The following is a 25754-nucleotide window of genomic DNA, read 5'->3' on the forward strand; positions in this document are numbered from 1 at the left end:
AAACAAACTTTATTAAAATGAAGTTCTTTTGTTAAACACATTCAAGAATTTTTGGTGATGCTTTCTACATGTCAAAATTCAAATAAAAAAAAATGCTGCAGTATTCACTGTGGCCACTAAGCCTAATAATATTCTGACCCTTCCTGTTATGAAGGGCATTTCTTTGTATCTCATGCAAACATATGGACCACCATTCACAATAAGTGATGGTCACAGTCAGAAGTGTCATTTGAAGCTCCTAGCGCCCCCACTCACCATGTGCTATAAGGGCCCCTTCACATGGCGTATATGCTCACTGCTTTGGAGCGTGTAAACATTCCATAGCAGCGGCGTCTAAAGCACTTCCCATTGATTTCTATGGGAGCCGGCAGACGCGCGCTCCCCATAGAAATGAATGGAAAAAGCAGCCCATTCATTTCTATGGCGAGCGCGCGTATGCCGGCTCCCATAGAAATCAATGCGATCTGCTTTTAGACGCCGCTGCTACGGAACGTTTACACGCTCCAAAGCAGTGAGCGTATACGCCGTGTGAAGGGGCCCTAAGGCTTCACAATATCAAATGCTGTTAACAGGAGGTCAGGTAAACTGACAGTCCCATAAACATGGCTTTATAACATTTGGTGTTGGCTGAAATGTCTGTCTAAATCATTCCCAATTTGCAAACATGAAGGAGTGGGCATTTGGCTCAGCCCATACATGTATGCTGCCCTGTAGTACACTTTGCCATATGATTTAGTGTATATAGTAAATCTCTCTACTAATAATGAACCAACAGAAGCAACTGCCATAAATGTCAAGACTTGAGGATAAAAATGAAGTAGTTAGTTTGGGAATATTTACAGGAGGCAGGCAACCCTTATTACATTTCCGATGGTCTTGGAATGGGCTCACTGGGCCTCATTAACAGAATGCAGCTGCGAGGTTCACCCTTCGTGATTGGCAGACAGCAAAGAGACCAGCCATGGTTGCTATGGAAACATTGTCACCTGGACCGATGCAGCTACTGGCACACTCCAAATGCTTATTTACTGTGGGAGAAGGGGAATGGGTTCCAGTTGAGGTTTTTTTTAATTAACCAACCTCAGTCCTTGTATTGGACTTTATGATTTATTCCCGCAAGAACATGCATTTCATAAAAAACTACAAAAACACTTTGGTTGTTTTACATTGCCAATTATATGAAAAGCAATATATATTAGAAAACAACCACTTTCTTGTCTAGCTCAGAACTTTGGATGTAAAGTCTCTCCCTGAAAGGCCATGAAAACGTTGTCTATATGTTTATTATTCTGGTTCATGAGTTATATTACAAGAACAGAATTGATAGTCAGAAGATATAAAGTATCCATTACAATTCATTTATCTCAAAGGGTGGATTTCACCTAACATGTCAACCGTAAACTGTTATTTTCCAATATTGACTTCCTTCATTTTGTAACTAAATTGAGTGCAAGTATACAGATGATAGTTTGCAAATAAATAGAATGAAACAAGTCAACAAATATTAGTTATTGCACCAATAGGAGGATAAGGGGTAGGTAGAATTTAAAGTCAATTCTCCGCCTTTAAGTTTTCTAAAATGAAGTGAATACCGTGTCCAGGCTGTAGACAATACTGTAAGCGGCAAGATAGAAAAAGCACTGACCGAGAGATGAAATTGTACTTGTTACACAGAAGTAGACTTTAACTACAAGAGGTGCCCACTGTACCCAAACAGTGATTTCTTGAGTGATACAGTACCCTATTCAAGCAGTGTATATATGACAGACTGCATTGGGGTAGTAGGTGGTGGAGCAGATATATCGTCAGGTGATCATTGGCCCTGCATCATGTGCTTAAAGGGGTATTCCCATGTACATAATCATATCTATATTTGTAGATAATTAAAAGTTAAACATTTTTGCAAATATAAGTAATTAAAAATTCTGCAAAGTTTTAAAGATTTTCTCTAACTTTCTTAGTGGTGACAGTCTTTTATCTTGATCAGTTGCCAAGGATACGACCACCAATGCAGAAACTTTCTATGGTCTGGGACTTGTGAGGAACCCAGCCATGATTTTCTTATTGTAGCTGGGTTATCAGGCAGGGACTCTACATGTATCAGAAGATATCCCGGCCACAATAAGGAAATCATGGCTGATTTTCTGACCTTAGAAAGTTTCTGCATTGGTGGTCATATCCATGGCAACTGATCAAGATAACAGACTGTCACCACTAAGAAAGTTAGAGAAAATCTTTAAAACTCTGCAGAATTTTTAATTACTTATATTTGCAAAAATGTTTAACTTTTAATTATCTAAAAATTTTAAAATAATTATGTAGATGGGAATACCCCTTTAAGGAATAAGTGTGAAGACATAAGGGGAATTTGTATTATAAGTAAAGTAAAAATAATTGGGATTGGTAGGAAAGCTGGTGAGCTGGTAGAGAAATTAGATGGGCGAATGTCCATCTGATGGGTATTTTGCTGAACTTCAGGTATTGAGGATAGGGGGGCACATTCTAAAACCCCTGCCTTGACACCAAGACATCTTGTTCTGCTCCAGAATATAAACATCTTAAAAGTTACATAGAATTCACCATGTACCTTGTGCGCTGTGATCTTCAAGTAACCACTGATCACTATCTTCTCCACCACTTCCCACTTCGTTTTCCTTCTCCATAGATACTGTTTCTTCCAGATCACTGCCTTCTGTTGACTCCAGCAGGGAATGAAGAAAATTAGTCCCAGGTTTAACAGTAGACAAGACAAGAGAACTATTCTTAGATTTACTTTCTTCAGCTCCATAATTCATATTATCCAAGAAGTCTTTTGAAGGTGGATCGATTGATTCCTTTGTAAGCTTTGTTGGTTCAGTTATTAAGTAACCTAGAAATCCTGGAGAATCTTCCTGTCTAGATAAAGTAGAGGGTGTTAGTGTTTCCTGAGGGTTAAAATTCAGAAGAGGTTTTGATGCTTGGCTCACTGTTCCCACACTAGATTCTGCAGTCCTATCTGTGTGTGGCCTTGAATTGACTGAATTGGCAACAGACGTGTGGTCAGTTTCTAGCATTGAGTCTATATGTTCCATAGAAGTGGTCCAAACTTTGTTGACCTCAGTTACCTCCTCAGGTATAGGCAAGGCTCTGTTAGAATTTGTGACATCTACTTCATTGTCTGAAGCTTGACTGTCAGTAAGAGTACTGAATATAAGTGATGGTGCAGATTCTGTACTTTTTAGTGCTAAAGGAGTTGGCAGAGTTACATCTTGACTCCTTTTGTCTAACTCTTGCAGGTTACTTGAGTGAATTGTTGGATAAAGGGGTCTTTGGATAGTTTCCACTGTTTCACTCTGAAGATGGTTGTCATCATTTGAAATTGGAAGTGTATTGAACATGTCAGAATCCTGTTCACTAGAGATAATGTCTGGAACCTTTGTCACTGATGCATTAAAATTATGGGATGTATAGGATTCTTTTCCCTGAGACTGGTCCTTGCTTTGTTTTAAAGACAATGCCAACTTTTCAGAAAATGTCTTCTCTCTGCCTTGTCTTTCTTGAAAATTAGTATATGGACTTACTCTTTCATTCTCTCTCTTATGCTCTTTTGCTGATGTTGGAGTTTCTACTGTTGGGAAGAAAAAATCATCTGATAGCTGAGCTCCTGTTGTAGAATACAGTGCTTTGGATATTTCTGATTTTCTTCCAGTGGAATCGCCAGAAAACCCATCAATATCTTCACTGCTGTGAACCTTTCCCTCCAGTACAGCTTTAGGAAATCTGGTACTAAATGGATAGAATTCCACTGACACATGTCCATCTGTTATTGGATTAGGAGCTGTAGTACTTTGGTTTCCTTCTGCGGTATTATAGTCTTGTATTCTTTTATTTCTCAGGGAATCTTTATGTGGGGATTGTATTGTTGTTGCTTTATATTCATGACCTATGCTATAGCTGTCATCTTGATGAACCATATTCACTTCCAGGTGATCAGATTTCTCTGGTCTTTCGCTGGCAACCAATCCTAAAAAAACAAATAAAGAAATTAGTTTATCACATTTCTAATCCAAAATGGAATATCAACATATTTTTATGAGATTCCAAACAAATGGACTGTATATAGCAAGTATGCCATATTGTTAGAGACAATGGACAATTATTATTCCTATTGTGCCTGAATTGTTTTATTGTTTGTTGAAGCTTTCATCTGCATTTTTGTGTCTATTGTGGATCATAAGTGGCCTACAATGTGAGCATGGTTTACATGGTGCATAAGTTTAAACCTTACTTCTTTATTTGTGACTTTTTAAAATGTCACAAAATATTTGGCCCGCACATGCCACTTGGCTTAAATAATGCACCAAAAATCCTTTGTGGACAATAGTACTTTCCCTCCTAGAGAATGGTGACAAAGCTATGAACCAGTGTAAGACATACATAAATCATTTTTTAAGTCTAAATATTTTAACTATAATATTATATACAAATTTTCAGAATAATTCTGTTATGGTATCACTGGAGCAAATATCAAAAATTGCAGGATCTGGCTGACAACAGAGAGTAGCAGAATAAATTATAGAAATCTCTCATAGCACTGAGAGGTAGATCCTGAGTACCCAAGCGTCTTCACCGGTGCCAGTTGTGAAGTTAGATGGACTTATGCTGAATTTGTTGTCACCAGCTAGAATAAGAAAAATATGCTCTACAAACTGAAGTCAAACCAGAAATCAAAACCAAAACTAGAGGGATGACTCAGACGAGTGAATGTCTCTAAAACAAAAGGACAATCTAAGAGGTATCATCAGAGCCAAAATCAGAAGACAAGTGAATTTCCAGTAACAGGCCAATGGCCAGTAATACAGCAATCCAGTACAAACAATCTCAGTTTAGTACCTCACTAAAGTACATACTAACAGTACTCGCCCTTTTGTGGTGGGTCACCAGACCCTTAACTCCTGGACCAGGTTTCAATTGAAATTTCAATTAGAGCTGACTGAACCAAAGAAATTGGTATCCAAGTACATTCTTCTGGTCCATTGCCCTTCCAATGTATTCTGAGTATTGGAGTGTTAAAGGAGTTGTCCCATCACAAGGATCCTATCTATACTGCTTGTGCTTGTTAACGTGGATATAAGACTTTTCCTAAATACACTGCTTCAGCAAAACTGCTTTGTTTGTCCACTATCTTACTTTATTCAGTTCATTGTTGAAACAGCCCTGACTTATCTGCTCAAAAGTCAAGTGATGTATCTGCTGCTCTCAGGGGGAAGGGAGGAGGGGCTAGGTGCACGGGAGAGAGCCTGTGTATCTAGCTATTCCTGTGTCTGCACCACATGACCTAGGTCCTGCACTCAGATAGGGGAGAGGAGCTGCTTTCATTTCTTAACTCATCTTCTGTTCTCCCAGTTATCAGGCTAGCTAACTCATTTGTGTTCATTATGGCAGAGACAGGCAGTCTCTGTATGTAACATAGAATGGCGTTGCTGCTGCCTGTACTTCATAGTCCAATATGGGTGGGCGGAGCTACACACTAAATTGGGGGCGGAGCTAAATGGCAGGATGCACGTGAAACCCCGCCCACCAAATGATGCAAGAAACCAGGAAGAAAGAAGATTTTAGAGCAGTGAAGACTGGCGAGTATGCGACGTGGGTACCTTTAAAGAAAAAGGTACAAGGACATAAGTCAATCACAGAGGTGGAACCTTGAGAAAATACTATTCACTGATTCAAAAGATATGCGTACTTCTAGATTGCAAACTGGATTCACTGACAAGAACTACTAGAAGATAGATATATAAAACTTCACTTTTATTAAATAATTTAAAATAGTATCAAAATGTGTTTTGTGTGTGATCTAGCTCCAAAAATTTGTTTGTGTAAGTCAGGGATTAGAGGAAGAGACTATTGGTTTTTAATCCTTTCCCAACATACACTGTAATAATATGGCAGATGTCAGGTATCTAAATTTTATATGTCCGCTGGGCCTTCACTGACTGAGGTATCTCTTTCCTGGTGGTGCATGGGCGCTGCCATTTTAAGGTTCAATAGCCCTCAAAACGAAATCGAAGGGTGTGGATCCATTCACATGACCTTGTCTTCCATTGACTTCTAATAAAGGCTGCTCTATGCAAAAAAAAAAATCAAAAGTGCTGAACCACCATTTTTTTTCCCACTGTTTTGAATAAAAAGTGATCAAAGCAATAGAGATTCCCCAAAATGGTATACCGTATATACTCGAGTATAAGCCGAATTTTTCAGCCCAGTTTTTGTGCTGAAAAAGCCCCCCTCGGCTTATACGCGAGTCAGCAAAAAAAAAATAATTTTTTTTTTTTTTTTTTTTTTTTTTAGGAGGGTGAGGGGGGTTTATGACCAGCCACAATGTCAATGTATAGAATCTCCTGTAAGAGGGTGAAACAGCCCCTGTGTAGTGAATGTGCAATGTGTAATTGAGTTGGTGTTTTCATAACCTGACATTTTGTTGTTTGACCACAAGAGGTCGCTGTTGCGAGATAACAGGTAAAAGGAAAAAGGCTGCATGCCCCTGGAAGATTGATGTGGAGACCCTGATCATTGGAGGAAGGTTCTAGGAGCCATTTTGAGTCAGAGTGTGCTGGACTCTAGAGGAGAAGAGAGAGCTGTGGAGACATCACTGTGCAGAGAGGGTCCTTGGAGGGAGAAGCCACAGCAAGAATAGCTGAGGATTTGAGACTTCCAGAGTCTGTCCAGACACCATCCTAAGGAGAAGATTACTGTCAGAGACTTGGCTGAGAAGTGAGACTGTCAGTGAGACCGCATGCTGTCCGAGGAGCTCCTCTTCACCCTGATGCTAACAGAGACTAAAAGGTACCCAACAGAAGTAAGCGTGCACGCACCACACTGCAAGTTTTGCACCATATTGCTGGGACTGAGTAAAAAGCCTGTAGTTAGTTAGTTAGGTATAATCATCACCCCAGGCTGCAATACTGGTGAACTATCTACCTGTCTGGTAAAAGGACTAAGTCACAGAGGATTTCTACAGAGTTATATCTCCCAGAGAGGGACTTGTAAGGAAGTCTGGGAGCAACATTTAGTTTAACTTTACACTGTTTGGCTTGCAAGCTAACCAACTATTATACTTGCTTAGTTGTACTTGGTTTGGGGGGAATTTAGTAGTATTGTGATAAGTTTGTAAACTTTGGTGTTACACCGCCGGATGCCTGTGTCACACACACTGAATTGTTCCTGTGTAATAGGGTAATAACAGGTAACAGGCAGCTGCATAGGCGCAGCCTGCAGGCAGGTAAAAGCTTGGAGTATATTGAAGGCCACACTAGTGGGCACCGTGCTGTATAACACCAGGGTCCCAGCCTCTAGGCTGTGTAAATGTAATACCTGGGAGTGTTCTTTTGGACAAAAGAGGTTATCTAAACTAAGTAAAGTCCTATCTTGGTTAAATTGAATTGGACTCACTTCCTTTGTTCGTGACTTCGCTGTATCCTGGGGAGCCCACCTCGGTACACGGCTTACAACTTGGCGTAGTCGGCAGGATACAGCGACCCTCATGGACGGGAATGTGGCGGGAGAGAATCCCCTGGCACCAGCTGTGGTGGTCCAGGGTGCCCCTGCACAGCAAGCCCCAGCGCTGGTAATGCCGGCCCAAGTGGGGTACTTATCGGCCGGGGCACTAATGCAGCATCTGCCAAAGTTTGACGGTAATAATATGACGTTGCAGGACTGGACTGAAAGGGTACGAAGTATAGTTAGACTGAGCAACCTGATACCGGAACTGCGTGCAGAGATAGCATTAGGGGCCCTAGAAGGTGACGCTAGACGGACAGTGATGGTACGGCCCGAATCGGAAAGAGACACTTTAGAAAAAATATTTGCTCTGCTAGAGGGAGCTCAGGGAGGGCGTGCCAAGGTAGCGCAGTTGCGGAGCAACTTCTTCAATCGGTCACAGAGGGAGGGTGAGACTTTAACGCAATACTCTAACGCCTTACAAGAGATGCTGAATGAAGTGCAGCGACGGGACTCAGAGGCTATGGGAGCCTTCAAAGAAGTGGACCGGCTGCTACGAGATCAATTCATCCTAGGGTTATCCAATAAGTTGTTACAGGATAAACTGCAAGAGATGATCCGGGCAGATGCCAACCTGACATTCTATAATGTTTACCTGGCTGCTGTAGAGAGGGAAGAAGCGCCCGTGGCTGTGAATGTGAAGGCTGTGAGTAGCACCCAAGTGACAGGGACCCGAGGAGGTCCTGAAGACCCAGGGTCCTTAAAGGATGTAGTCCAGGCTCTACGGGCAGAAATGAGAGAACTCCGACTGGAGGTGTCCCAGATGCGAGCAGGTCAATCCATGGTTCCAGAAATGACCGCATCGTCCTACTCTCCCCCGCTGAGAGTACACCGTGGCCGAGGACCCACCAACCGAGGCTCATCAGCTGGGCAGGTATCAAGGGGACCCCTCTGCTGGAGTTGCAGACAGTATGGCCATATCGCCAGAGAGTGTAAGGGGGAGGTGGAACCCGAGCCGGCTTTAAACTCCCGACCGCCGCAGTAACGGGGCGTCCTGTGGCGGTTCACCAACAATCAAGCCCCGTACGTGATGAATGCGACCTATATGCTAGCAGCCCCGTTATGGAAGCTGAGCTGGAGGGCCAGAAGGTACGCTGCTTAGTTGATACTGGATCGGAGTGCACCCTGATGCCCCTGGAGTTCTTCGAGAGACACTTCGGACATATGATGGAGCCAGAGGATGGAAGTGTCATCCGGTTGATAGCTGCCAACAATGGTGCGATGGACGTACAAGGGATCGTCTGGATGCGGGTCCGGCTGTTTGGGCAAGACATTGGCAAAAAGGGGATCGTGCTGATAGACCATCCGTCCAGGAGAGGACTCGATGTGACGCTGGGCATGAACGTGCTGAGAGACCTAGATCATCACCTTTATGCAAAGGAAGGACCTAAATACTGGCAGCGGGCCACCACACACCGGCCGACTCAGAAGGTCCTACAGCAGATGGTGAGGAGCTGTAGTTTGCAGAAGAGCACCATGGCAGGGCGCTCCATTGGATACGTGAAGGTGCCGCTGAGTGCCCCAATGAAGATTCCACCGCGACAGGAAAATATTGTGATGCTTCCGGTGGGGGCTGGACGACCATTAAATGGACTAGAGGTCTTGATAGAGCCTGCCCTGCAGGGAGAAACGCAGACCCGCCCTCTGGTAGCCCGAGCACTTGCCACTGTAAAGGATGGGTGTGTGCCTATACGCTGTCTCAACGTTCTGGACAGTGAGTTGTTCGTGCCTGGGAATACCCTGCTGGCTGAAGTTCACGTGCCCGGGGGTGACATCCTTCGCCGGAAGAGCTTCACGTTGCAGCCTGATGGGAGGTCGTCTTGGACCTATGCTGTGAAGGTCCAGCAAAGGCAGCCTCCAACGGCAGAGTGGAATGGCCAAGTGATCATGTCTCTGATGGGAGTAGATCGCCGGTCTCTGACCCCGGGACAACAGAAGCTTCTGGAGGACACTCTGTGGGAATTCCAGGAGGCGTTTTCAAGACACGATGAAGACTTCGGGTGTGCTACCGCCATTGAACACGAAATCCCCACTGGCGACGCTGCGCCTATTCGGGAGCGGTATAGGTAGATTCCCCCACAAGATGTATCAGGAGGTGAAAGAAATGGTGGTTAGCATGCTGGAGAATCAAGTGATCCAGGAGAGTAAGAGCCCATGGGCTGCTCCGGTGGTCTTGGTGCGGAAGAAAGACGGAAGTCTCCGTTTCTGCGTAGATTACCGGAAACTAAATGCTAAGACCGTCCGTGATGCATACCCCCTTCCACGGATTGAAGAGTCACTATCCTCCCTCGGTCATGCCAAGTATTTCTCAACGCTTGACTTGGCCAGTGGATATTGGCAAGTGCCAGTGGCCGAGAAGGACAAGGCCAAGACAGCGTTTATCTTACCCATGGGACTCTATGAGTTTAACAGAATGCCTTTCGGTCTGTCCAATGCCCCAGGGACATTTCAGCGGTTGATGGAGCTCTGTTTGGGTGACCTAAACTTTGAGTCGGTATTGATATATTTGGATGACGTTGTAGTGTTTGGGTCCTCATTTGAAGATCATCTCGAAAAGCTGCGGCAGGTCCTAGGGCGATTGCGTGATCATGGGCTAAAAATCAAGCCCAAGAAGTGTCAACTATTCCAGCAGCGAATAGAGTACTTGGGACATGTAGTCACTCCGGAAGGGGTACAACCTGCGCCCAGCAAGGTGGAGGCCGTCCAGAAGTGGCCCCAACCAAGAACCCTGCGTGAAGTACAAGCCTTTCTAGGGTTGGCCGGTTATTACAGGAGATTCATACCCAAGTTCTCTCATCGGGCTGGCCCCCTAAATGAACTACTGAGAGGCACAGCTGGTGGACCCAAGAATCGCCCCATTGAGTGGGGGCCACGACAGCAAGAAGCCTTTGAGGGGTTAAAGAAAGCTCTGACCAGTACCCCGATCCTGGCCTATGCACAGTTTGATAAGCCATTCCTGTTGTACACCGATGGAAGTCTACATGGTCTGGGAGCTGTGCTATCTCAAGTTCAAGATGGACGTGAGAGGGTGATTGCCTATGGCAGCCGGTCCTTAAGGGAGTCAGAGCGTAACCCCGACAACTACAGCTCCTTTAAGTTGGAGCTTTTGGCACTTGTATGGGCCATGACTGAAAGATTCACAGAGTATCTGACGGGTGCAGAAGTGATTGTGATGACGGACAATAACCCTTTAGCACACTTAGAGAACGCTAAGTTAGGTGCCCTTGAGCAGAGGTGGATGTCCCGCCTTTCCAAGTATCAATACCGTATCCAGTTCCGATCAGGGAGAGAGAATGGCAACGCTGATGCCCTCTCCCGAGTCCCTGTGGGGTTGCCAACCAAGAGTGGAGAGGAAGGGCTAGAAGACAGTGAAATCCCACACCTCGGCAGAATACCGCCATTCCAGAACATAACCCATTCAAGTGGGGTGGCTTCAGGGATGCCGATGGTGCTGGGGAAGACATTGGAAGATTGGGAAAGGGTTCAAAATAGCTGTCCGGACCTATGTAAAGTGAAAGAGTGGATCCGGACTAAGATCTGGCCACGGCCGAATGAGCGGGCTAGCTTAACCCAAGAGGGTCAGAAGTTACTGAGACAGTGGGATAAGCTGGTTGTCATCCAAGGACTCCTATGTCGGACCATATACATACAGTCAGAGCTGCAGCACCGGCAACAGATTGTCATCCCGATGTCATTGGGACCAGTAGCCGCTCAGGAAGCCCATGAGAGTGGGGCCCATTTTGGGAGTGCCAAAACGTACCAATGGCTCCAACGATTTGTGTATTGTCCAGATTTGGGAAAGATGGTGACCAAGGCATGTCTTCAATGTCGGTCCTGCGGGCTGAGTAAAAGTCCCGAACAACGTGCCCCTGTACAAACTATTCAAACATCTGCCCCCCTGCAAATTCTAATGATTGATTATGTACAGATTGGGTACTCTACCTCAGGACATTCTTACTGTTTGGTTATGACGGACCATTTTACAAAGTATGCAGTAGCTGTACCCACCAGAGATCAGACGGCTGAATCCGCTGCCGAAGCGGTCTGCAAACACTTTATACAAGTGTTTGGGTGTCCACAGAAAATCCATTCAGATCAGGGGGCGTGCTTTCAGGGGGCTTTGATGAGTGAATTGTATCAACTCTATGGGATCGAACGTTCTCGCACGACCCCATATCATCCACAGGGGAACGGGGCATGCGAGCGGTTCAACCGCACCTTGATACAGATGTTGCGGACGCTAGAGGATAGTCAAAAAGCTCGGTGGCCAGAGTATCTACCTGAACTGATGTGGGCCTATAACAATAGAGTACACAACACCACTGGTTACTCTCCACACATGTTGATGTTTGGGAGGGCAGGTCAAGAGATTGAGGATCTCCACATGCCAGATCCAATGCAGCCTCCTCCAAGGAGCACTACCGCATGGGCGCAAGAACACCGTCACCGACTGAGAGCAGTACATAAGGTTGTGGGCGAACGCATGAGACAAATAGTACACCCCAACCCAGGGCCGGTGCAGAGGGATGAATACGCCCCAGGTGATCGTGTGATTGTCAGGGCCAAGAGGCCAACGGGAAAATTGGATGGGCGGTGGGAGGCGGTACCATATGTTGTGAAGCGAAAGGTAGACCCTGATATTCCAGTGTATGAGGTACAGCCAGTAGGGACTGGAGGACCCTCAAGGAACCTTCACCGTAACATGTTAAGACGCTGCAATTTTGAACACTCGGTGGCCGACGAGGTGGTACAGGCTCCTAGCATTGCTACCAGGGAAACCCCCTTAGACGATGAGTGGTGGGTTGTCCCTGCCCCAGCCGATCCAGGGAACCAAGTCGAGTCTAGTTTGCCGCCCAGGGAGGGAGTTGTACAACCTGCAGAACAGCCATCATTGGGTGTGCCGGGTGCCCCTGATTCTGTGACTCTGCGTAGGACAGCCAGGTCCAATGCTGGGGTACCCCCACAGCGCTATGCGCAAGATGAGTTTATATGGGAAAGGTTGCCAGGGACGTCAACCTCTAGTGGGGTGGCATGTAAGAGGGTGAAACAGCCCCTGTGTAGTGAATGTGCAATGTGTAATTGAGTTGGTGTTTTCATAACCTGACATTTTGTTGTTTGACCACAAGAGGTCGCTGTTGCGAGATAACAGGTAAAAGGAAAAAGGCTGCATGCCCCTGGAAGATTGATGTGGAGACCCTGATCATTGGAGGAAGGTTCTAGGAGCCATTTTGAGTCAGAGTGTGCTGGACTCTAGAGGAGAAGAGAGAGCTGTGGAGACATCACTGTGCAGAGAGGGTCCTTGGAGGGAGAAGCCACAGCAAGAATAGCTGAGGATTTGAGACTTTCAGAGTCTGTCCAGACACCATCCTAAGGAGAAGATTACTGTCAGAGACTTGGCTGAGAAGTGAGACTGTCAGTGAGACCGCATGCTGTCCGAGGAGCTCCTCTTCACCCTGATGCTAACAGAGACTAAAAGGTACCCAACAGAAGTAAGCGTGCACGCACCACACTGCAAGTTTTGCACCATATTGCTGGGACTGAGTAAAAAGCCTGTAGTTAGTTAGTTAGGTATAATCATCACCCCAGGCTGCAATACTGGTGAACTATCTACCTGTCTGGTAAAAGGACTAAGTCACAGAGGATTTCTACAGAGTTATATCTCCCAGAGAGGGACTTGTAAGGAAGTCTGGGAGCAACATTTAGTTTAACTTTACACTGTTTGGCTTGCAAGCTAACCAACTATTATACTTGCTTAGTTGTACTTGGTTTGGGGGGAATTTAGTAGTATTGTGATAAGTTTGTAAACTTTGGTGTTACACCGCCGGATGCCTGTGTCACACACACTGAATTGTTCCTGTGTAATAGGGTAATAACAGGTAACAGGCAGCTGCATAGGCGCAGCCTGCAGGCAGGTAAAAGCTTGGAGTATATTGAAGGCCACACTAGTGGGCACCGTGCTGTATAACACCAGGGTCCCAGCCTCTAGGCTGTGTAAATGTAATACCTGGGAGTGTTCTTTTGGACAAAAGAGGTTATCTAAACTAAGTAAAGTCCTATCTTGGTTAAATTGAATTGGACTCACTTCCTTTGTTCGTGACTTCGCTGTATCCTGGGGAGCCCACCTCGGTACACGGCTTACACTCCCATAAAATAGTGCAAAAATTAAAAAAAAAAAAAAAAAAGTTCTTAATCCCTCCTTTCCCTAGAATACATACAAAAGTAGAAAATGACTGTGAAACACATACACATTAGGTATCCCTGTGTCTGACAGTGCCCGGTCTACTGAATATAGGGGATCTGCAGTGCTCCTGTTCTGTCGGGAAGGGGTTAATAGGAGCACTGCAGATCCCCTATATTCAGCCAGGCTGAATTCCAAGTGGGGGAAAAAAAAAACAGTCCTCAGGCTCAGGGAAGGGGCAGACAGACAGACAACCAAAACACCCCCTCCCCCTGCCCAGCATCTACTGCACCCAAAAACTACGACCATTTTAATTTTTGAAATTTTCCAGTAGCTGCTGCATTTCCCCCCTAGGCTTATACTCGAGTCAATAAGTTTTCCCAGTTTTTTGTGGTAAAATTAGGGGGGTCGGCTTATACTCGGGTCGGCTTATACTCGAGTATATACAGTAAATAAAAACTACACCTGACTCTGCAAAAAAAGATGCCCTGTGCATCCCTGTACAAAGAAATGTAAAAAAAGTTATGGGTGTCAGAATATGGCGACTTTAGGAAAAAAAAAATTTTTTTGCAAAGTTTTGAATTTTTGTTTTAAAATGTAAATAACACCATATAAATTTGGTATTCCATGAATTGTACCAAAATATAGACTACAGATCAAGTCATTTTGGATGCACAGTGAATGCCGTAAAAACGAAGCCAATAATAAAGTCAGAGCGTTCCCCTATGCTCTGAGCACAGCAGCATCATAACCTGCATGCTGCCTCCTGGTCCTTTCTTTTACGCCCCTGTCTATGCAAATGACAGCTCCTCGTCATCCTCTTTGCTTTCTCATCAGCAGCAAGTGTCTCAATGTGCGTATTGTTCAGGTAGAGTACGCTCGTGTAATTCTAAGCAGCTTAGTACTCCTTAGAGATACTGTATTCACCCCCTGAATCAATACCTCTGTAATACAGCCTCTAACTAAAATGCTATGTTTTAGCCATCAGTTTAGGTTTAAATCCAACAGAATAAAAGCAATGTATGCACCACATACTGTATACGGGGAAACACATAGAGATACAGCAGACTTCTATAGGGATATAGTTCATATTCCACAGTACATTTTTCTTACTGTAGAAAAAACAATAGGGAAAATGTCCACACAGAAACGAGGAGGAAATGACGAACCTCAACTTACTATGGATCCAATAAAAAGAAAAGCGCTTTCCATTTATATCAGCAGTTTCATTTGTTTATGACAACAATCAAAATGGGTGAATGTTCCTGACAGAATTCATAAACTGTATTAGAAAACAGGTCATAAAACTGCACAACTACAAAGACTTCATATGATGCTTTTATAGGCTTCCGTCCTCCTGGATAAGTCAGATAGCAGCTTTGTGACTTTGTGAATTGAAGACTGTGCAGCTACTGAAAATGTATTAGTGCCAGATATAGCTTCAAGCAGACGCTTTACAAAACATGTCTTCCTTCCCACCTTGTTTCCTTTGGCTAAAAATATGATTGGTAGATTCTTTTATAACCAATAGGCATACTTATCCACAGAATCGCTACAACACTAGAATAAATCTAGCAAAGCAAGTGTAGATGTAGGCACTAAATATGGTCAAACTCTGTATTCAGATTTTTATATCCCTTTTGGGATTCTGATTATTATGGCATTGTGTTTTTGTAGGAACATTGTTGTAACTATTTCCCCACATCCCCATCTCGCACATTTATGGCCTATTCACACGATATTCCATGAATATGTAACAGATGCAGGCCCACCTCTGGGACCAATACCTATATTGAGAGAGGCGACCACCTGATACCCATTTTATTGCTGCTGAGAGATGAGCTTTCTCCATTCATGTCTATATGGGGTTTTGAAAGTAGTCAAAGGCTGCTTGACCCAGAGTTGGGATTTGCATCTATCGTATATTTATGACATATTCTATGATACCCCTTTTATGATAAGGTTCAAATAAATCTACCTTCCAAGAAGCCTACCATAACCTTCCAAGAAGCCTACAATGACCTTTCAAGAAGCCTACCATGACCTTCCAAGAAGCCTACCATGACCTTCCAAGAAGCCTACCATGACCTTTCAAGAAGCCTAACATGAGAAAATGTAAAAATAAATATATAGAACCCAACCAATCTAATTTATTATAATATAAACTACATATAAAATAATATATAAACAGACATTAATGTATTTAGTGATTTGGATCTACATAGATTCACTATGGCAACACTTCATGTAACAAAATCCTGACAGGAAATGTCAAAGTCATAGTAAGTAAGCAGTAAGGCTCCCTTCTCACGGAGTAACGCGCCGCTCATTTAGACAACGTAAACACATGTCAGAGCACGGCGCTTCAAAACAGATCCCACTGATTTCAATGGGTGCCGGCTTACGCCTGTTACACATTGAAATCAGTGGGAGGCTTTGTAAACCATTGATTTCAATGGGTAGCGCGCGTAAGCCGACAGCCATTGAAATCAATGGGATCTGCTTTGAAGCGCCGTGCTCTGACAAGTGTTTACGTGTCTAAATGAGTGGCGCGTTACTCCGTGAGAACGGAGCCTAAGGGGGACCCAAACAAAGGAGAACCCAACTGCCAAAACAGCGATTAATCATGAACGCCAAAGACGCTTGCTGCCCACCATTTTTACACTGAAACTGGTGGAGAGAAAAGTCCTCTGATTTCTGCAACTCCGCTGCAAATGTGAACTTAGCCTAAATATTGTCACAGTCAATTTTTATTTTTAAAATGTCATACATAAATTCAATAGGACTTCAGTATTAACATAACTGTCCAGTTAATCTGGGGGCCGGGTGAATTCAGGGTTATGTCTACCACCATAACAGCCATAATGCCTACTATGGGACCTGCAACAATATAGGCCTTGATTTTTTTTTTTTTTTATTTTTTTTTTTAAATAGGACAGTATCTGTTGGATTTTCACATACCCATTCCCACTCCTGTCCACAGTTGCCTCCAGGGGGTACTGAACAACCTCTTGTGGAGATCACTATGTTGTGTAAGGGCCTGTAACAAGGGGCCATTATGTTGTGTGGGAGCCTTTAATGGAGGCCATTATGCTGTTTGGGTGCCTGTAATAGGGGGCCACTATCCTGTGTGGGCATCTTTAACGGGGAGCCACTATGCTGCTTGGGGGCCCATAACGGGGGTGGGTGGGCCTGTAACGGGGGGGGGGGGGGGGGCACTTGCTGTGTTGGTCCTTTAATGGGAACAGTATACTGTATGTAGACCATAGAACAAGAACAAAGTGGCTAGGGCAGCCAAATATAATCGAAGTACAAAAGCTTTATTTATACATCGATCAATGTTTAAAAGAATACACAAGAGAGGACAACATACCATCAGACTGGAGTCTCAGCTAAGTTAGGTATATACAAGTATACGTGGGTAAGTATCACAAGTATAAAGAAATGCCATATACCGCGACAAATCATATATAACATAGTAATGAAGTCAAGCCAAGTGGACATACACTATAGATTGTCGCTAGGTATTAGGATACTAAATAAATGTGCTGAACAGCACGATGACAAAGTCAAACCAAGTGGATAAATAGTAAAAGTTGTCACCAGATGTTTGAGTCCTAAGAAAAAAGATGTATATGCTACACAGTGTGGGAAAATCATGAGTGAAAGGATATGTATGCTACATAGTGTGTAGCTGTCCAGCACATTTATCCCTTTATTTAGTATCCTAATACCTAGCGACAATCTATAGTATATGTCCATTTGGCTTGACTTCATTACTATGTTATATATGATTTGTTGCGGTATATAGCATTTCTTTATACTTGTGATACTTACCCATGTATACTTTTATATACCTACCTTAGCCAAGACTCCAGTCTGATGGTATGTTGTCCTCCCTTGTGTATTCTTTTAAACATTGATGTATAAATAAAGCTTTTGTACTTTGATTATATTTGGCTGCCCTAGTCACTTTATTCTTGTTCTTTGGTTGTATCTTTACTGTGACTTTTTAGGGCTCATTAGTTACTTGGACCTATAGCCTGGGAATCTACATTTGTTATTATGTGGTGCTTTTCCCTTCTATCGTGTTTGTTTTATATGTATGTAGACCAATAGGGACCAATAAAGGAGCAATCGGGGGGTCAGTAAATGGGACAATATACCGTGTTGAGGAGTCATGTTGAAACCATTAAAGGTGGCACTGTAATATATGAAGGTTAATAAAGGGGCCCCCCAGTCCAGAGCTAGCTATGGGGCCTGCTTGTTATGCCCCTGAACGAGTCACTACAGGCAGTGGCTTGATGGTCTAGCACCATTTTATGTGGTATAAGCAATTACCAGGAGCTCAGCAAAGGTAGACTATCGGAGCAGTGATTGTGGAGAGAATAACTACCTTTTCTTATTTTAATAAGCCCTATTGAGTTCATTTTTGTTGGCTAGTAAACCCCTTTAAGAATAACAATAAGTAATTCTCCACTGCTGCTGCTCCAACTTTGCCCTGGCCATACCGTTTTCTGCTTCATGGTCCCAATCTCAACAGTAAATGGCTGGAAATATTCGGTTAGCCATGACTATGGGTACTAAGGGAGCACTGAAATACACTTGAATATTTTATTGGCCTTGTTCAAAGAATTATCACCCTGAAAATCCTTTAAAGGTCTAAATTAGTAAATACTTAATAATTTAGTTCATTTACAGTAGTAAATGTATTAAATTTAGAGGATTCTTATTTTCCAATACAGAGCTCCAAATGCCCTGCATAAACATAGAGGAGCTTCACAGAACATAGGAGATTCATAGATCATTACATTGTCAGCCAGTCCTGCCATAACCAGTGGGATTAGGCCAACATCTTTAGGCTTTGTTCACACAGCTAGCTGCACAACGCAATCCACCAAGCTCCTTGGTAGGCAAATATGGCATAGGCATAAATAAAACCAGGTCGGACCATAAATATATATTTAAAAAAGTGCATTGGGATATTTATAATTATGATATTCTGAAAATGGGCATAAATACCTTGATGCATCTGCCCCAGCAGACTACTGAAGAAAAACATATTGCCATAGTGATGCAGCATATGCTGCTCTGACTCCAAAACAAGAACAATAACAAAACCAGATGGAAAGTGATGATGAGACTATATGGAACTGCTTCCCCTGATACAAATTCTGGTTATTTTACTGAATTCTATTTGACTGGTTATGTGAAGAAGTAAAACATTATATCTGTTGGCTGTTGAAAGTACAAGCATGTTCGAAAATCCCCATCTTCATAATATATTAATAGACATAATAAACAGTAAACTGAGTGGTATAAACAAGTTTCACATTGAGAAGCAGATTACAGATAAAAACATTGTTCTTTTAAAATTTGTAAAAAAAATCCAACAAACCCCAAACCCTTGAGCATGGCATTAGAAACACTAAAATTCACCAGGCAAGTTAGACAGTTTTCTGTCTCCCCTCACCTTTTGTTTGTAAATCTCTCCTTACAATTGCTAACAAACAGGCCAGCACTCTGGAATCCATGAAAATATAGTTGTAGATTTATTTGGACATCACAAAAATATGACATGACACATGACTTGCTGATATTTGTGTGATGTCCACCTCTGGCCCGGATTTACTAGCGTGGTTCTGAATACACACTGGAATAGAAATGGTGCACCTTTGGGGCAATGTGGCAAATCTTCAGCACATCTTAGTTAATCTTTTGGATTATAATGTGACGTTCAGAAAAAGATGGTGCAATTTAAATATGTCATGACACACCATAGATGCCACAAGATAATATAAAAATATTCTGGGTCAAAATAAGCCAAATGAAAGGAGGAATAAACATAGACTAAACTATCTAAATATACTCCAGATTATCATCCAGCATCAGCCCCTATAATAAATCTGTCTGTAATAAATTTTCACAATAACTAAATTTATACCATCTTATACCGTCTTATTAGTAAATCTGGGCCTGTCTTCATGGATTCAGGAGTTCTGTACTGTTGCTTGTTTACATTAATAGCCCTCACCTTGCATCCAGAGGGAAATATTGCAGAGAAGGTAAGATATAGGCTTTGCTCTTTTTTCCTAAAAAATCTTTATATTATATGTATATATATTGACAGGGTCTGGGGTTGCTAGATGAGGTGGCATAGACACACAAGTCCAGTTTCTTTTAGTCCAAAACAAAGGTAGAGTTTCTTTTCACTCATAAAAGGTAGTGCAGCAACAAAAGGAAACAATACAAAAATAAATACCTGCCCGGCTAGGCTCTAACTAAACATAGAATAGGTTACCTTACCTAGAATAACAGAAATCAAAAGCCAGTAGAATCATTCAGGACACAGCTCCAAAAATAGGACCTCTCTGTTGGCTCTCCAGCCCAGCTCTGCCAAAGTCTGCTGCTGGAGCAACTTCTTAAGCCTCCTTGACAAGGAGACTCTCTGCAGCTGAGTCGCTGCTGGAACATCCCCAGAGTGTGGACTGGAGGGGGGTGGGTGGAATGACAGGTCCCACTACCAACCTACCTGCCATTCCTAAAAATCCAGCCCAATACTGAGCATTTACCAAAATGCTCAGCAGACGAAAGTTGTCTGCTGAGAACAAACATTCCTTCTGGAGTTTTTTCATCTCACCCATCTTAGTAGTCTGAGTGAGATGTACACCCCCTCCATTATCGGCCAAAAACGGCTGAATGGATTTGAATGAAATTTGGCACATAGATAATTTGTAACCTCGATTAAAACATAGGCTACTTTTTATCCCGGTAAATGACATGGCTTCACAACTGTTATGAATTTATGGTCACATACTATATTAAACTGCTTTTGAAGCTGCTTATCTCAGGGTCTGATAAAGCCGGGTCTGTTATCTCTTTATGTAAACAAACAAATAACCCTCAGTCCATTCTGTACATGCATTTGCATATTATCTGATCTGCTCCAGGTAGTACTGACACACTGAATGGGAAAACACCTTTAATCCAAATTGGCAGTTTGCTACTTTTAAACATGTCACAAAATTCTAAAACAACGAGAGCTATGAAGGTTGCCAGAAGTCAACAGAATGGCATCCCAGCAAGCTGCTGAGATGCCGGAACAATCACAGGCATGATGCAAGAAACAAGTTTAGCGGCAGGCCAGCTTAATAGCTGCCGAAATGCCAGAGCATGTGGATTATCGGCGCCAACAACATGCTCATTATATGGCTTCCCAGCAAGCGGCTGAGATGCTGGAACAATCACAGGCATGGCGTGAGGAACAAGTTCAGCAGCAGGACAGCTTAAGAGCTGCCGAAACGCCAGAGCAGGCAAACCATCGACAGCAGCAATTTTCTGAATATAAGCAGATGATCGATGCCAACAACACGCAGATGAAGTTGCGGGCACAGGCTAGTGTACATATATATATATATATATATATATATATATATATATATATATATATTTTGTAAGCCGATGACCTGCAAAATAATGGAGGGGGTGTACATCTCGCCCAGACTACTCAGATGGGCAAGATGAGAAAAAGTCCAGGATTGACTTGTTCTCAGCAGACAGATTTTGTCTGCTGAGCATTTTGTTACACGCTCAGTATTGGGCTGGATTTTTTAGGAATGGCAGGTTGGATTGGCAGTGGTACCTGTCATTCCACATCCCCTCCAGTCCACACATTGTGGATGTTTCTGCAGCGTGTCAGCTGCTGTGGATTGTCCTCATCAGTGAGGTTTAAAAGGTCAGCTCCAGGAGCAAGACTTTGTACATAGCTGGGCTGCAGGGCCAGTTGGAAGGTCACACTGTGGGAGCTGTGTCTTGTACCATTTAATTTTGCTATTGAATCTGCTATTATAGGTGAGGTAACCTATTTATGTGTTTAGTCAGAGCCTAGCTGGGCAGGTATTTATTCTGTATTGTATTTTATTTTGCTCATTTTGTGCCTGAAGTCAAGGTTTATTTATTTCCTGATTTTTCTAAATAAACCAGTTTGCTGCACATTTTTGTATCTGTCTTGACTGTTTGGGTCCACACCACTGCTTCTACTGAGCTTCCTTCCCATATATATATATATATATATATATATATATATATATATATATATATATATACTGTACATTATGGGAGTCGTGTAAATCACTAGGCTACATACACTTAATTGTATTGCTGGAAAATGTTTACATGGGTCAATAAAGCAACTGACACCTTTTCTCCACAACACTACTGACATGGATATCCGATCAACATGAGACCTATACCGTATAGACTATTGCTTTTGATTGTCATTGCTCTTGCTATGATCGTTCTAGAGAATACCATGTGCCTTGCTGTTGCCCCCCTTCTACACTCTATGGGGCAGATTTACTAATAGTGTCTAAGTTTTAGACAGTGCAACTTTAGATTAGACAGTCTCAAACTATGTCAGAATTACCAAAGTGTCTGTTGTTTTTAGATAAATCTGGCGTATGTTAGATTGTCTAGTCTATGTTTCTTTGTTCTCATTCTCTTCCTATCTATTTAAAAAAAATAAGCTCCTGGCTTATTTCATCTGGCCACCGCATTCCAGCCACGTATAGCAGTAACATAACAAGGGGATGGAGAGGTAGCAGTCTAACCCAGGCCTTGATGTGTAGCACTAGTATAACAACTGATACAGGGTAAGTTGGAGCCCTGTTACAAAATTTGAACTGGGGCCCAGGATCTTCAAGTTACACTTCTGGACTTTTTAAGCACCTACTTGCTGAACTTTTGTTTTGTCTGAACGTGTTTATTCATTGTATGTTCCCAAGACACACAATTGACATTCTTACACATCCCCAATTAGAAAAAGATTTACTGAAAATTGGCTAGGCCTGTGTAAATACGTGACAGATATATTACAGGTATTATCTGTCTTTCTGCTTTTCTTATCTAGGCTTTACGTTCAAAAGATACTATATATATTGTTAGAACTAGCAATTCACAAGCATTAAAAGATCATTTAGTGGTTTTAGGGTGCATTCACACTGAGTATACGCTCAGCTCATTCTGAACGTAAAACACGTTCAGAATGAACGTGTACCAAGCAGATCCCATTCATTTTATACGAGCGCTCCCCATTGAAATGAATGGGCTGCTTTTTTCCCTATTGCTTTCAATGTGATATCACATTGAAAGCAATGCAGCTTTCTACTTCAATTATATCTATAGGGAAACCATTGGCATTTCTATATTTATAATTTATTTATTTATCATTTGCTAAGGACAACATCACCACCTCTGGGCCAACACCTATTTCAATATAAAAGTCAGGAACATTTACAGTAATTGTGGAATGGGGTCCCCAAGCCTCAGTCTCAGGATAGGTGTGGACCCAAGAAAATGTGACGCGCATCTACAGTACATTGATAGGACATCTTGTAAATTTGTCATAAATATCAGTTACACAAAGAAAGCTTTAAATGGGATCCATATTTGGACATGTTGTACTGGCCTGCCAGAGAAAATGGTTCTGAGGGTCCACTGTACATTTATATAGTAATCTCTATGTCATTTCCATTAATTTTTAGATGTCGTTGCTATCATTACTAACAGTCTAATAGCTTATTTGTGAAAAACCAAGTTGTTTTTGGCCTGACCTTTGGGGACAATAACTGCTTTGTAGGAGAATTCTCTGGTCCTCTGGTGGAGCAGTCTGATAAGGCTCAGAAAATAGGATAATATGTTTTTAAACATTGTCACATCCCTCATAGCTTAATGAAGTCTTTGAACTGCAAATAAAGGGGTGTTCTAACTATATAAACGTATTCTCTACCCACAGGATAACGGAGAAATGTCTTGCACAAGTGTCCCAAGTACTCTATGTGAATAGAATGCTGATGGGCCTGCTTAACATACTGTACATGCATCTCTCAACAATTCACATGGGACCCTCAGTACCACTTTCGGGAACCCATTTTCACAACTGCCAGGACCCCCAGTGATCTGATAATTATCCTGTGAATAGGGAATAAATGTAATTGGTGAGAGTTAAGAGTCCCATTATTATAAAGATGTAGGGGAAGGGATTGTTTGAGTTTTGCATGCAGGTCTTGACAATCCTTATGCCGCTGGAGATTGCACCTAATTTATAACAAGGCACAGGCCCCCTTATACAGTCCTATGAAAAAGTTTGGGCACCCCTATTAATCTTAATCATTTTTTGTTCTAAATATTTTGGTGTTTGCAACAGCCATTTCAGTTTGATATATCTAATAACTGATGGACACAGTAATATTTCAGGATTGAAATGAGGTTTATTGTACTAACAGAAAATGTGCAATATGCATTAAACCAAAATTTGACCAGTGCAAAAGTATGGGCACCCTTATCATTTTATTGATTTGAATTCCCCTAACTACTTTTTACTGACTTACTGAAGCACAAAATTGGTTTTGTAACCTCAGTGAGCTTTGAACTTCATAGCCAGATGTATCCAATCATAAGAAAAGGTATTTAAGGTGGCCAATTGCAAGTTGATCTCCTATTTGAATCTCCTCTGAAGAGTGGCATCATGGGCTACTCAAAACAACTCTCAAATGATCTGAAAACAAAGATTGTTCAACATAGTTGTTCAGGGGAAGGATACAAAACGTTGTCTCAGAGATTTAACCTGTCAGTTTCCACTGTGAGGAACATAGTAAGGAAATGGAAGACCACAGGGACAGTTCTTGTTAAGCCCAGAAGTGGCAGGCCAAGAAAAATATCAGAAAGGCAGAGAAGAAGAATGGTGAGAACAGTCAAGGACAATCCACAGACCACCTCCAAAGAGCTGCAGCATCATCTTGCTGCAGATGGTGTCACTGTGCATCGGTCAACTATACAGCGCACTTTGCACAAATAGAAGCTGTATGGGAGAGTGATGAGAAAGAAGCCATTTCTGCATGTACGCCACAAATAGAGTTGCCTGAGGTATGAAAAAGCACATTTGGACAAGGCAGCTTCATTTTGGAAACAAAAATTGAGTTGTTTGGTTATAAAAAAAGGCGTTATGCATGGCGTCCAAAAAGAAACAGCATTCCAAGAAAAACACATGCTACCCACTGTAAAATTTGGTGGAGGTTCCATCATGCTTTGGGGCTGTGTGGCCAATGCCGGCATCGGGAATCTTGTTAAAGTTGAGAGTCGCATGGATTCCACTCAGTATCAGCAGATTCTTGAGAATAATGTTCAAGAATCAGTGACGAAGTTGAAGTTAAGCCGGGGATGGATATTTCAGCAAGACAATGATCCAAAACACCGCTCCAAATCCTCAGGCATTCATGCAGAGGAACAATTACAATGTTCTGGAATGGCCATCCCAGTCCCCAGACCTGAATATCATTGAACATCTGTGGGATGATTTGAAGCAGGCTGTCCATGCTCGGCGACCATCTAACTTAACTGAACTTGAATTGTTTGTCCAAAATACCTTTATCCAGGATCCAGGAACTGATTAAAAGCTACAGGAAGCGACTAGAGGCTGTTATCTTTGCAAAAGGAGGATCTACTAAATATTAATGTCACTTTTCTGTTGAGGTGCCCATACTTTTGCACCGGTCAAATTTTGGTTTAATGCATATTGCACATTTTCTATTAGTACAATAAACCTCATTTCAATCCTGAAATATTACTGTGTCCATCAGTTATTAGATATATCAAACTGAAATGGCTGTTATAAACACCAAAATATTTAGAACTAAAAATGATTAAGATTAATAGGGGTGCCCAAACTTTTTCATAGGACTGTATATCATGTGGCCCTGCATCTACACTGAGATCTTCACCAACTTGTACCTGGTGCAGAATTCAGACTTCATTTATGTACTAAAATTGGAGTAAATATCAATAAAACTGATGAGGCTGATGGTCCACCTACCCCACTCTCCCAAGCTGTCCCCTTTCGGTAATGGCATAATAAATCAACCATGTTGTGTTTTCATCACACATAAAACTCTGCACTACTAGAAGTGCTACATGGACATAGGTTACAATATACAGTTTACCTATATAGTGGCTATGTATAAAAACACCAACAAATTTGACTCTG

At 42.5% G+C, this 25754-nt stretch overlaps 1 protein-coding gene across 1 annotated transcript in view; it reads right to left on the reverse strand.

Moving 5' to 3' along the window:
- NCAN (neurocan) overlaps positions 1-25754 on the reverse strand; it is a 195828-nt gene that overhangs the window by 39123 nt on the left and 130951 nt on the right. Inside the window, exon 8 of the mRNA XM_075280411.1 lies at positions 2588-4003. Coding sequence (XP_075136512.1) covers positions 2588-4003 — 1416 coding nt within the window. The remainder of the gene's footprint in view (positions 1-2587; positions 4004-25754) is intronic.

The sequence above is a fragment of the Leptodactylus fuscus genome, chromosome 1 (genome assembly GCF_031893055.1).
Source record: "Leptodactylus fuscus isolate aLepFus1 chromosome 1, aLepFus1.hap2, whole genome shotgun sequence".
Taxonomy (NCBI): Eukaryota; Metazoa; Chordata; class Amphibia; order Anura; family Leptodactylidae; genus Leptodactylus; species Leptodactylus fuscus.